The sequence below is a fragment of the Castor canadensis genome, chromosome 8, assembly GCF_047511655.1.
Source record: "Castor canadensis chromosome 8, mCasCan1.hap1v2, whole genome shotgun sequence".
Lineage (NCBI taxonomy): Eukaryota > Metazoa > Chordata > Mammalia > Rodentia > Castoridae > Castor > Castor canadensis.
Genome location: NC_133393.1, coordinates 47,366,531 through 47,380,435, shown reverse-complemented (window position 1 = coordinate 47,380,435; position 13,905 = coordinate 47,366,531). Strand labels below are relative to the sequence as shown.

Below are 13,905 nucleotides of genomic sequence, written 5' to 3'. Positions count from 1 at the left end.
CCCTAAAAATGGCTAGGACATTGAAGAGAAGTATTCTTTAGACATTGGAATTTTAGCTCAGTCCAACAGTGAAGAAGTGTTCATTATCAAGAATCCAGTGAGGTCTTACCCAGGACCAAGACAGAAAAGGAACTGCCTTCCCGGCAAATCTGGGGTTAGAGAGGAGAAGCCTGGGGCTGATAGACAGTGGTGATGAAGAGTGCCCAGAAGTGTTCATTAATGAGGAATGTGAATAATGAACCCCTAGTACATACCTACTTTGAATTAAGATTCCCTAACTTAAATAAAATTGATCTTTGTTCTTACACTGGAACCACGAGAGTGCCAGTCATCAGGGCGGAGAAATCCTCCACTCTTGGGACATGTTTCCTGAGTATTGTGGGCAGAGTGGGTTGCATGGAGGAATTCTGTGTAGTGATGGATGTAGTCTGTACAGATGCCTCCCTGAACAGAAGCAATAAAACTAACCTTCAGTATCAGGACTAAAGTGCAAAACTTCACTTTGCCTTAGCCTCCACTTGGCCACATCATGTGTGAGAGGACACAGACTCTAACTGGCCAGTGGTGGGGTGGGTACATTTAATCCAATCAGCCTAAGAGACCAGGGAGCAGTCCAGCCAAGGCATTCCCACAGTGAGCCTGCAGAAAGCAGGTTTGTGCCTCATGCCTGGCTGACTTCTAGACTTTTCTGAGTGCTGGCTGTTGATTCAGAACAGCTGCTTACGCATCTTCAAACCTTCCTCCGCACCCTGGCACAGCTGGTATGACCTGCCTCTGGATAAGCATGACTGAATGAGAACAACATCTGAATTACTAGAAGGTGCCTTTGCGTCAACAGGTGGGGCATACTGCAAAGGGCTCAGTTATGCCTTGCTGTCTCTCTCCCCCAGCTCTCTTCTATTCTGTCATCATGCTTCACCCCCCCTCCCCATTTTCTTGCACAGAAGCATTATAAGTATCACATCTTTCAACCCTAAACCCCTCTCCTATGCATTTGTTATAAAAACACAAATCTTCCAGACAACATCCTTTTCTTTGGCCAAAAACGTAGGTTGTAGGGTTGCGATGCTTCTTAATTTTATTTGTTCCCTCTTGGATTATCACAAGGTATTGTTGGACAAGAAAAGCTAGCACTAGGTACAGATGGGGTTGTATCTATAACTAGGCTGGTAGAATCTGTTTGGACAAGTTGCCTTCAGTTTGGCATCCAGGCAATACCCAGTGCTCTATGTAGAGTCCTACGTCCTGATGGAGTGACCTTCCTTGTATCGCCAGTTCCTCAGAGTGTCAAATAATTCAGCTCTTCCATTAATAAACCTGTAAGGAAATTAAGACTGGAAAGTTAGCAAATACTGGAAATGTCTAGGTCTCTCCTTAACTAACCTTCAAACATATGTTAGGTGTGGGAAGGCTTAAAGAATGCCACTTTGACTGTATAATCTTTAGTTTGAATCACATTTAGAGTTGAGAGTTTCCCAAAGTATTTTTTCCAAAAAAGAAATTTAAGAATGTTGAATTTCCCAATGTTCTTTTTAGGATTTATGCTTGGTAAATTTACATAGAGATTGCTGGTATATTGAAAGATGACTTAAAGAGAGGTTTGCTGCATATATATAAAAACTGTCAACATCCTAGTCATATTTAGCCAATCTTCAGGCAGTACAGAGGGCTAAAGAATTTTACTAGGAGCCTGCAGTTGTTACATGTGAGCAGCCTTACTGTCACCTTCAGGGCAAACTGAAGCCCTGAAGCTGAGGCAACCTAAGGAACTGTGCAGCCACGTGGTTTCTAGGTGGCAGAACCAGGATCTAGTATCAAAAATGCATCATGCTCAAAGACCACCCAATAACTGCACAGGATCTCTATCTGCTAGAGATAACTTCCTATCCAAATTGCTGCTTCATCTGCCTACATTCCTGCTTGTTGCTCAGACCAAACCAGTGCTTCAGTGGCTAAGAATTCACCCCATTCCAAAATCTTCTGACTTATGGGCCTAAGAAAGGTCAACAGAAAGTTTCTACATTTGGAACTGAAAAGGAGGTAGGATAAGGGTGTGTTTTAGGGATTGGTCTGTCCTCTGGAGTAATTTAACTGGCATTAAGCTCTTATACTACATTTAATTGGTTTAGTTCTGATCTCTTCAGTATCCTGTATGGACAACTCACCTTACCAAAGTGCCTCTTCTTGGGCTGGTGATATAGCTCAGTGGTAGAGCTCTTGCCTAGCAGTGCAATAAATAAAATTTTTAAAAAAGTGAATAAATAAATAAAATGAATCTTCTCAAATTTTAGAAAATGAATGATTCCATCTACAGAAGGAAAAATTTTAAATGTAAAAAGTCAGATTCAAAATAGACTTCTAACGGTATTAAAAGGTAATCAGATTTAGATTCCTTAGTTAAAGAAACTGCCCCCTTGGGTGCTATGAAAGGCAAATGAGTTTGAAGAAACTTGATGCATACATCCAGAACTACTGACATCCTAATCAGATAGTTAACGGAACCTGCAGACAGTACAATGGCTGAAGTATTTTACTAATATTCCGTGGAGAAAACTTTTGATTCCAAAAGTGCTAATAAAATTCCTTCTTTAACCATGGTGTGGCAGGATTCCTGCTGTTGAAATATCATTCCTCTAAAAGGAAAATTCTAGAATTTCATGGTTTTGCATTAACCTTTCTCTACTAGGAGTATAGGTATTGCTTTATGTGAATGAGGGCAAGTTAATTCTATAAAGAAAAGAAATTAGCCTGTACCCTAAGCATTCATTGTTGGGGTGTTTTTTATTAAAATCTCTGGTATAACACTATTGACTCTGCAATCAGATGCCACTTTAAATCCTAGTCAATTATGAAGTGTCTTGGAACCTGAGAATGTATATTACGGTAGTAGTACTCCAAGTAAAATTCTGCATATGCTTCATCTTCCTTTGTCTATTCCATGATTCAGCAAATACTTGTTCATTTGTTCATCTATCCAGCCATATGGTGGGTATTTCTTGAGCACCGATTATGTGACACTGAAGTCTAGTGCAGAGAACAAGGGAGACAATGTTCTCACAATAATGGAACTTACTTTTGATTGAGAGCAAGGGATCAAGCAAGTAAATTCATGATAGCTTCAGCAGTGGTTGCGGGTAGGGGTAAGAAAAAGTAAAATATAGATTGGGTGAATTTGACCAAAGTACATTATATGCATGTATGTAAATTCACAATGAAACCCCTTTGTAGAATTAGCTTATGCTAATAAAAAATTTTAAAACTGAGTAGTGGGCTTTAGAGCATCTGTATAGACAGGGTGTGTGGTCTTAGGGAAAGCCTTGTGGGAGGGATTTCATGGTGTGAAGCGTGGATGGCTGCAGCTAAGCCTGGGAAAGACTAGGGTGCAGCCTCCCATGCAGAAGAGGCAGCTACTGTCTGAGCCCCCAAAACAGGAGCTAGCTGGAAGGGTTTAAAGGCACCCTGAGGAGGCTAGTCTGCCTAAAAGGGAGCTGAGGTGTCCACCAATGAGGTGGAGGCCAAATTTAATTCTGAGAACTGGCTTGTCATAGGAATTTAAGCAGGGGAGTAGTATGATGTGATCTGTGTCTTAGCCCACATTGGCTCCTGAACAGTAGGAGGGCAAGAGGGAAAGCAGTGTGGTCAGTTTAACATATGAAGACCCTGAAGTTGTTAGTATTTGTGCAGCGTCTGTCTGGAATTATAAACTGTCCCAATTATAATTAAGACAAACTTCTGTGAGTGGAATTACTGGGCATCAAGAATGTACTTATTTAAAATTCTAATCCTTGTTGCTCAGCCCTTTGTAAAAAGATGGTTACCAGTTTTCACTCCCACCCACACTGTGTAAGATTTTCTCATCCTTGACAATCTGGAAGATGGAAAGGTATCTGTTAACTGCTCAAGTATGGAACAGAGGAGACATGGTTTGATAGCAGTTTGAATGAAGGAATTTCATAGGAGCTGAGGGTAAAAAGACATCATTGCTAAACCTGCTCGGTAGAACCAACTGAATTTGCTTTTATGTCACTTCTGGAGGTCAGTATCCTAGCCATATGCTCTGAGCTCTCAGACCACATCCAGATTAGTGTTTGCTGGATCCAATACGGTCTAGGTATTGGTGAAGGATATCTGCACATTGGAGAGTATTCTGAGTTTAGTTAGTGACTAACAAGATTAATCAGACTTGCAGGCAGTGATTGGGTGGGGGAGAGTGGAGCTGGAGTGGTTTAATTTTGCTAAAAGCTTGGGAGAGATACAATAGTCCTCTTGGATTGTTGGAAGAGCTGCCACTGTGTTGCCCTTGAGGACAGACAGACACTTACAGCACAGATGAAATTTCTGACTTCATGTGGGGAAGACAGGTTTTACAATGAGAACAACTGATGGGAATGGAGAAGTCCTTGTTGTTGGAAGTGTTCAAGCAGAACTAAAGGATGCTGTCTCTCTTCTGCTGTGGATGGGGACTTTTTGTGCCAAGTAGACCGAGTAAGATCTCATCTCCCTTTCAGCTCAGGGCTCATTGTCATTCTGTAACTTGAGGTACATGGACAACAGACAGATTAGCCCTTAAAATAAAACTCGAGAGAACTGTAGACCCTAGCCTTCCAAAGGTAGGAAATAGAATTGTCCCTTCCCTACCACCATTCCTCTGTCGTGGAGACAGACTGCTACCCATTACTAGGTCATCATGATGGCTCACCCCACTTCTGTGAGCCTTTGGGAAGAAATGAACAACTGAAGTTCCTACCCCTGCTGTTGGAGGATAGGAAGCAGAGCAGGGGTCGGGTTGGAGAAAATTGGTCATTGCAGCTCACATCCGACAGCACATCTGGCCATACCTTTCTGGCCATTAACTGAATTGAGTCAGCTCACTGCTACTGGTCATCATGGGGCTGGAAGGGCAGAGTGAGAACTCTCCACATTGTAGCTAGCAACCAGAGATTTCACTCTAAAATGGAACCATGCTTATGTTTTGAACTGAGGCTCTGTCAGGGAACTAGAGTGGGTTGCTTCAACTATCAGCCTCCATGAACCCTGTGTGTCCCGTGGGGCCCCTTCTTTGACCTGCCTTCCTCCTTCTTCCTTCAGCAGTCATGCAGTTCAAGGACAATCCCAGTCTTTCAGAGTAGGATAGAGGCTCTGCAGTCCTGAGCAAGACTGGCGGTAGGGCATATTCTATGCCTGACCTCAGGGCTCCTTACCCCTTTCTGTCTTCTGGGGAAATTTGGCCAGAGTTTGGTACCAGCTGTTTTCTACCTGGGGCCACAGGCAACCAAAGAGGAAGTTCCTGAAGTCGGGAGGTTACAGACCTAAGATTCCATTTGGTGATCTAGAATGGATTTAACTGACTGCCCTGGCCTTTGGAGGCCATGTGGGGTAAAAGGAAGGGCATGAATGTCAGAATCAGCATACCATAGTCCATTGTAGCTGGAAGACCATGGGCTTCTCTTCATCTTAACCACAAAATGGAAATAACCTGTATAAAGTTCCTGTGAGACCCTCACTAAGTGCTGTTCTAGCCCCTCCTCTTCCTATCTTGCGAAAACGGTTTCTTAATCCCAAGAACAAAATAATAAAGCCTCATTTGGACTTCTGTGTGTTTTTAATCATATGATCAAGATTATGTAGCCTGAAATGTGACAGTGAAGTTTTACATTTGTCATTCTCTGATTTCTAATATTCTCATTATATTGGCTATAGGAAGGGGTGTCAGTTTTGTTAATTTAAAATTAATCCTGAATAAACTATTGAAAGTCTTGGTTGGATACCAGTTTACATACCTTAGAATTATCATGATACTAAGGAATGGTCTCTTCCAGTCACAATCACTTTGATACTTAGAACAAGGCTATGTGTATCTGTTAACTTTCTTGAGGCTTTAGGTGGCCAAGAACTAAATAAAGATTTCTTCCTCAATCTAGACAAGGGATTACATGGCTGTGGGCATGATTGTCTGTGATTCTTGTCCATTTTCTCCCACTAGCTCTTTCTGTTCCATCATACTGATTTCCCCCTAAGAGAATGGAGGTTTGGTTTGAGCCTCCCTTTCTAAGTGCCCTGTCCTCAAAGGCCAGGCCACATCTTCAGTAGTTCCAGTTGGTGAAAGGCTGTAGGGTGACACTGTTTTGGCAGGAGGATAACTGTAGAGTACATCTGTGAGGCAGAACAAGAGAGGTTCTGTGGCCTCTCTGTATAGATCTGCAGATCTACACATAATCTATAGCATTGCTCGTCCACACACTTCTAGAAGAGGACTCCCATTGCCACAGGGCAAGGTGGTATGTGGGAAATGCAGACCATCTCAAATCATTGGCCTGAGCAGCCTCAACATGTAGCTGCCCATGATTCAAGAGCTGCTTGGCCTTTTTATCCTCAGTTTGTCCTCTTGAAAGAAGGCATACAAAAAAGGTGAGCTGAGCTGCATTTCAGCAGTATGACAGGACCATGCATGAGAACTTTGCTATCTCTGTCTTTTCCCACTTTTAGGAACTTCTTGGGCTGGGGCATGACTCAAGTGGTAAAGTGCTTGCCTAGTAAGCATAAAGACCTGAGTTCAAACCCTAGAATGGAAAGAAAAGAAAGAAAAAAAAAAAAAAAAACAAAGCAGCAACAATAGAAATGTTTTTAACTAAGTGCAGTGGTTCACGGCTTAAGATCTGCAGGACCACATTCCGAGGCCAACTAGGGCAAAAAGTCCGCAAGACCCATCTCAGCAAACAGAGTATGGTGGTACACATCTGTGGTCCTAGCTACCCAAGGAAGCATGTATAGGAGGATCGCAATCTTGAGACTGACCTCTCATAAACACGAAACCCTATCTGAGAAATAACTAAAGCCAAAAAGGGCTGGGGGCATTGCTTAAGGAGTAGAGCACCTGCCTAGCCAGCATTAGTTCACACCTCACTAACTAACCCTCAACACACCCCCATCACCAAAAAAAAAAAAAAAAAACTTCTTGGGGTCTGATAGTGTAGCTCAATGGTGGAGCACTTGGCAAGCATACAGCCCTGAGTTTGATCCCCAGCACTGGGGGAAGAAAACCTTGGGCTGAGGGTATAGGCCCTGGGTTCAATTCCCAGCACAGAAGTAAAGGAAGGGAGGGAGAGAAGGAGGAAGGAAAGAATTTTCAAGTAAATCATGCTATCAGATAGTTAATTGTAAAAAGCTTGCAGCTACATTTCTACATCTGGCACAGTTTAACCCCACTCTAATGGTGATGAAGATGATTGTCTTTGCCAAGTCCTCTCCCCTGCTAGGCACTTCCTAGGTAAATTTGGCATTTCTTCTTCTTCTTTTTTTTTTTTTTAAATGTTGTAATTGTCTTATTTAGCATTGTACTTTTTTCAACTATTAGCACACATTAATAGTACAAAGGTGTTTCAGTGAAATCCTTTTAATGTTGCAAAACAACTGTCTGTAATGCCATCCCTTTCCTATAGATCATGGGACCTTCCCAGAATCTTTGTTTTAGAACTTGATAAAATAAGTCCACTTAAATAAGTCACCCATGAAACTCCCTTTTTAGAGTTTTATTTGTGACACTTATTATATATGTGTCCCAGTACTGTTTATCAGAGTTGTAACATGTAACTTAATCATTGCACTATCCAGATGCTCTCATGATCTATAAGTCTACATAATAAATACCAGGAACAATGTGGAAAAGCATTCTGGACATCTGCCCTGGCAGCACAGCTCAGATTTGATCCCCAAAATGTTGCCAAAGGCAAAAGAGAAAGATACATACAACTGATAACTGGAAGGTGGCTTCTGGGGCCCATACAGAGTTCGAAGTTGGTGTATGAACAAGTGAAGGATGTAAGAATCTGGGAATTCTTTATTCTATAGAATTGGGTGTCCTAAACTAGTACTTTTTATTGGAATTTGTAGAACAGATCACCAGATTGTTTCTGTGTCATTAATGCCAGTCAAGTACATGAATGTCCTCTAATAAACAGTGAGGTATTGAACAATACCTCTGGATAGCACTCTCACAAGCACTTGAAGAGAGATTCAAGGCGATTATGAAGTTTAAAAGATAGATGCTACCATGTAAGTTACACTTTATCTCTCTTAAATAATGAAAATTCAGGAGCTGAGGTATAGCTCAGTGGTAGAACATTTGCCTAGCATGTATGAGGCAGTGGGTTCTATCCCCAGCACTACAAAAAAAATAACAATAAGAAAATAAAGTTCAAGTACCAATGCCTACATATAAAGTCTGAAAAACAATGACAAGAAGTAAATGAAGTAGGTTTTTGTTGTTAAATTGCATTGTGTATGTATATTCCTTTCAGACATATGAAGATTCATGAGAAGGACCCCAACAGTACTACAGCTGCAGCCCCTCCATCCCCTCTGAAGCGCCGGCGGCTGTCCTCCAAGAGGAAACTGAGTCATGATGCCGAGTCAGAAAGAGAAGATCCAGCACCAGCTAAAAAGGTCTTTAGGCTCCTGTGACAGACATGCCCCATCACAGGGCTTTTGACAGAAATACTTTTAATCTTCCTTTCACAGTGTGGGGACTTGGCAGTCATCTATCCTAGACTTTTTAACCTATGTTTTCCCACATTGTTTTTGTTAACTGTCTTAGAAAAGAGTACCTGTGTGTATTTCCTCTTTGGAGCCCCTTTCCTAAGCCTAGGGATGAAATGAAGAGCTTCCAAAATTGTTTCCATGCTTATTACATTGTCTCTCTAGCTATAATGGAAGCTTCATTTGTGTTAGGTACTCCTTTGCCCTCACTCTTTTATTCCTAGTGCTGGCAGATACTCAGTGCTCCATAAATGCTTGTTGGGTAGAGAAAGGGACTGAGGAGTGGGTGGGAGGGTGATGGATAGATGGTAGTGCTCAGTGAGTATTTGTTGTATGAATGAAGGAATGAATGGTCAGTCACACATTAATATTCGAGTGAGGAACACATCCCTTTTATAGAAGTCTCTGTATTGGTGTTGGCCTCTCTTCTGAAGCAAACCCACATGAAAAACCACTTTTGTGACTTTCCATTTTGCTTTTTCCCTAAGATGGTTGAAGATGGGCAGTCAGGTGACTTGGAGAGGACAACTGATGAAGTCTTTCACTGCCCAATATGTTTCAAGGAGTTTGTTTGCAAGTATGGAATGGAGACCCACATGGAGACCCATTCAGATAATCCACTAAGGTAGGAGAAAGGGTGAACTAGACCTGTGGTCTGGGAAACTCCTTTTTGTTCTTGTTTCTTCTGACATAGACATTCTTATTTCTTTTTACTACAAACTAGGCTTCAGTGATTGAACTTTTGTATGAGTACTTTAATAAGGCAGTTAAGACACACTTAAAGTATGGAGAAGGGTTGGACTGAGGATTGTGAGGGAGAAGGTGGCTGTAGCCAGAGTATGTTTTTTGCTCCCAGCAAGGCCTTTTGAGTAATCACCATAAGTCCCTAGGCATTGGGGAATCTCCCATCCCACGGTATATTTGGACAACAGACATATTTTCTTTGCAAAAGATGTTGTAACCCAAATGATTGTTAGCTGTCCATGGGTAAGTGGTTGGCTGGGGCCAGTCCTTATGTTGCATGTCTGCAGCACAGTGCTGATATATACTAGGTGCTCAGAAATGTTTAGATTGAACTAAGCCTATAGCAGAGAAAGCTAATAAAATATTGTCGATAAAAACGAGTTCTGTTAAGTATAAAGTAAAACTTGTTACAATTCCAGCTCGTTCTGGTCTGATTTCAGTTTTAGATGTCCCTCTGCCCTAGCATTTTTAATTCTCAGTTTTGCCAAGCAGAAAACGTGGATAGTGATACAACCTCCCAGCAGAAATCAGGAGGAGCTTGTGTCTTTCTCTTACTTTTTTTTTTTTTTTTTGCTTGCAAAGCAGGTGCTCTACTGCTCTGGTTATTTTGGAGATGGGAAAATCTCACAAACAATGTTCCAGGGATGGCCTCGAACCACAGTCCTCTTAGTCTCAGCTTCCCAAGTAGCCACCAGCACCTGGCTCTCTAACTTCTTGATTACTCTTTCATCAGGCAAAAGCCCTGTGTTCTTTATGAACAGATAGGTTTAGAAATTTTTCATGAGGAATTGTCACATTTTAAATGTTGCTGGTAGATTGGCTTGAGTGGTAGGGTGCCTGCTTAGCAAGCGTGAGGCCCTAAGTTCAAATCCCAGTACCACCAAAAAGTAAAATGTTTCTGCCATTGATTTTAAACATTGAAAAGAACAAAGAGTTACATGGGAGCCTCTGCTGCAGTTGAGAGACTGAAAAGCAGTCCATGCTAGAAGTCAAAACTGTAAATTCATTTAAGAGCAGAGGGTGTGGTCTACATGGTTACAACTTGGGGTTTTAGAAGACACCTTGGGAAATAGGAATGGAGCGTCCGTTTGCCTGAATCTCTTATGTAGAGACAAGATTTCCTTGTGTTTAGTTGCAGTTTAGGAATGCAAAGGCTTGAACAAGCTGAGGACTTTGCATTATAAGGAAAGACCCATGGTAACTGGAAGCCAGGTCAAATATTATTATCTTTAATCACATTAGCTTGACAATTTTCTGTTGGAGGGGGAGAAAAAACTTTGGGGAGTTTAAACTGCAAGCAGTTGAAGTCCTGTCTTTATGGAACTCCTTGGTCTCAAGAAATTGGACGATGGACTGGAGCAGGCATGTGTGGTTATCAGGCCAGTCTCTGCTTGCATCTGACCCCAACCTGCATCTGAATCTGTTTCCTCATTATTCAAATTGGAGGGCTGGACCAGGTAATCTCTGTGTTTCCTGGTAATCCATGGGTTCCCTTCCAGGCCTTAAGGTCTGTAATTCTAAAACCTTTCTCTGGACTTGTTTTCCAAAAAAATCACCTCTGGCTTTTCCTGTTTTAGTCCCCTGGCTCTAAGAGATTAGGGAACTTGATGTCACAGTTTCATTAATGTCCACAGCATCCTTAGGATGTGGGCTTGTGGTGAGTGGAGAGCTCTACACTGAGGACAGGGATGAAGGCACCACACAAGCCTCACAAAGAGAGTCAGAGGCAGGAAACCGTATGTAAGAGCCCAATTCCTCACCATTCCTGACAGGCAACTATGAATTCACTGCTTTTCTCTGAGCTCCTCTATATATTTTATTTCACAAATTTTATTTTGTGATTAGACACTATCTTAGAAACTACCCACTTACCCCTTTGAGATAATTCCATTATACAGGAAAATAATCTGACTTTCATAGAGGTTTCTGGGCAACCTGACCCTGCACAGCACAGTGCAGTGATAGAGGAAGACCAAGTGACCCTGCTAGTTTGGATGAGGGTGTGAAACTCCCCACACTTCCTTCTGGACCAGAACCTGCTCCAAGGAGAGGTAGGGTGTTCTTAGAGCACATAGAGGTAGGAATTACACTGGACACTAGTCGTTAGACCATGTACCAGACAGACTTGATTTGATTGGTAATTCATGTGCCATGGCTCTAAGACTGGTAATACTGATTAGCCATGAGATTGAATCTCCAGCTGCCTGTTCAGCTAACAGAGTGGACAGTTTCCTTACCTACTCAATGGTAATGCCCTTTGTTTGGTGAGGGGTGGCTAAAATTTTGTAGCCCAACAGGAACTCAGTCCCGTTAGGCAGCTTTTCATCCCACTGGCGCCATAGCACAGGCTATAGGGTGGCTAGAAATAAAGAGGTGGACTAGTGTCCTTTGTGTGGGGTGACCAGCCCCAGCCTAGTTGGCTCTGCCTAGTAACTTTTGCTAGCTGGGGTGGGGCTGATGTCTGGAAACCAAAAGGAGTTGATTACAGAACATAGTTAATTCCCCTTTTCTCCTCTCTCTGCTGTTTCTACATAATAGCCTGCTATTGGAGGAGACCTTGGGAACAGGCAGGGGCCAGCAGGGGCCTACCTGGGTGGTGAACTGTGACAGTAGCTGGTGGGAGACACTGCTTGTTAACTTAGAACTAAAATAGATAACTCTATTTTCAAACCCCAAAGGTGGCAGAGCCACAGTGGGATGCTACCAGTTTAGATAGAAAGTCTATAACTCAAAACAGCTGTTGATTTCTCTTTCCTGCCTCAACCACCCCTCCTTCCCACTAACGCTGGCAAGGTGCCCACTATTCCTTAATAATGTTGGAAACACAAACTCCTGTAAACACTGAGTCCACTTTTCGCCACTCTACTGGTGTTTCAAATTATTAAAGTGGCATCATACAAAAGAAAGACACAAAGCCACTGGAAGAGATTCTAGCTCTTAAGAGTCAGGTACTTCCTATGAACTTTTCTGTGCAGCTCCCCAGATAAGCAGAAGAAGGCAGGGAAGGGAGCACCCTAGAGCTTACTGGGCACTGGCATTTGAAATTGGGTGTGAGGACTGGCATGTTCAGCAGGTGGATCAAAAGGGACGTCTCTTACGTGGGATGTTGTTGGGCACTGAATGTCTGTCTTCCTTCATCATTAGAATAGAGCAGAGCAACAGGCCATCCACTGATGGCAAAGAAGTCAGCTGGAGGAATGATGTCAGGTCAGTTCCTCCAGCAGAAGTAGAACGTGAGCCTTGTGGTGTCCTTTGAAATTTTCCAGTAAGCCATGTTTTAAAGTAAAAATTGGATTGAGGCTGTAGCTCAGTAGGAGAGCATATGCTTTGTATGTGTGAGGTCCTGAGTTCAGTCTCTGCACCAATTTAAAAAACAAAAAAATACTGGTGAAACTAATTATGCTTGTATTGATTATACCCTTACAGTCAAAACAGCATGTCAACATACAATCAATCAGCATAAAAATTGTTAGTGATATGTTTTACTTTCTTGCTGTCACATGCTAAGTGGGTGAGGTGCAGTCACAGCCCGTCTCAATGCAAACCAGGCACATATCAAGTGCCCAGGAGCGCATAGAAACAAGTTTAAGACAAGCCAGGAGGCAGTGAAGCCCTGGTGTCATCTGTGAATGATTCTTCTGCTGGGGTGAGTAAGTAGCTGGATAGTCACATTAATGAGGCTGCTGCCAAAGGTGAAACTTGGCCTGTTATTATATAATCTTAGGTGGCTTCTTGACTAAAAAGGTCCAGTAATAAGTAATTTTAACATTATTTTAGTTAAAATGTATCCAACAAATGATTGAGCCCTCATTATGATAGTGCCAGGTATTTGACCAGGCTTGAGAAAAACAGTGATGTGTGAAACAGGGGCTACAGGCAAATTAGAAAACAAGGAGATAAATTCAGGGCCAAGAATGACACCTATGCCTGTTGGCCAACAGATGAGTCTGGTTGATACAGAGCTTCTTTGGATCTGATACAGATGTTGTGACGCTGCACTGTGTTCTGTCCTGGTCAAGGCCCTCCTCACTGTGGTCACATACTTATCTTGAGGTGATTTAAAAGTTTTAAGGCAATGCCCTTAGTTTGAAATAGTGTTGGGAATTAGTGTATGGGAAGCTGGAGGTGACTCTAGCAGGCACCCAGAGTTCTGCGAGGGGAAGGTGAGCACTGCTTCAGCCAGAAGGGTTTGCCATGCATCCTGGCTGTGGGGCCACTTCGAAAAAGATACCACAACCTTCTTTCTTATGCATTCTCAACTGTTCCAAAGAAAGTCCAGTTCCCTACACTGCACATCCACCTGCAGAGACCCTGAGACTCTCCACATGGCATTGGCCCCACACTCCTTGAATGTAATCCTAAAAATAGGACAAAGGTGTAACTGAGTATCTGTGAGAGTCTTGTGTTTAAGTGTCTGGGCTCTGAGGCTCAGCCAAGCGGAAACATATTTAAAACAATGCTGGGGACTGGGGACAGAAGCAGGGCTTATGAGGAGAGGATACCACCAACCTAGCAGTTGGAGGCTCCTTGATCTGAGCTGTCCCACTGTACGCACCACACAAGGAGCAGAAGGAGTACCAGGCTTGCCTGGCTTCTGTGCCCACTCCACACTTGCCTCTCATGAAG

The 13,905-nt window shown here is 42.6% G+C and overlaps 1 protein-coding gene across 13 annotated transcripts in view; it reads left to right on the top strand.

Moving 5' to 3' along the window:
• Positions 1-13,905, top strand: part of Rreb1 (ras responsive element binding protein 1) — a 185,643-nt gene that overhangs the window by 137,107 nt on the left and 34,631 nt on the right. For all 13 annotated transcript variants that reach the window (XM_074082946.1, XM_074082949.1, XM_074082947.1 and 10 more), the window contains 2 exons: positions 8,298-8,442; positions 9,024-9,160. In XM_074082946.1, coding sequence (XP_073939047.1) covers positions 8,298-8,442; positions 9,024-9,160 — 282 coding nt within the window. The remainder of the gene's footprint in view (positions 1-8,297; positions 8,443-9,023; positions 9,161-13,905) is intronic.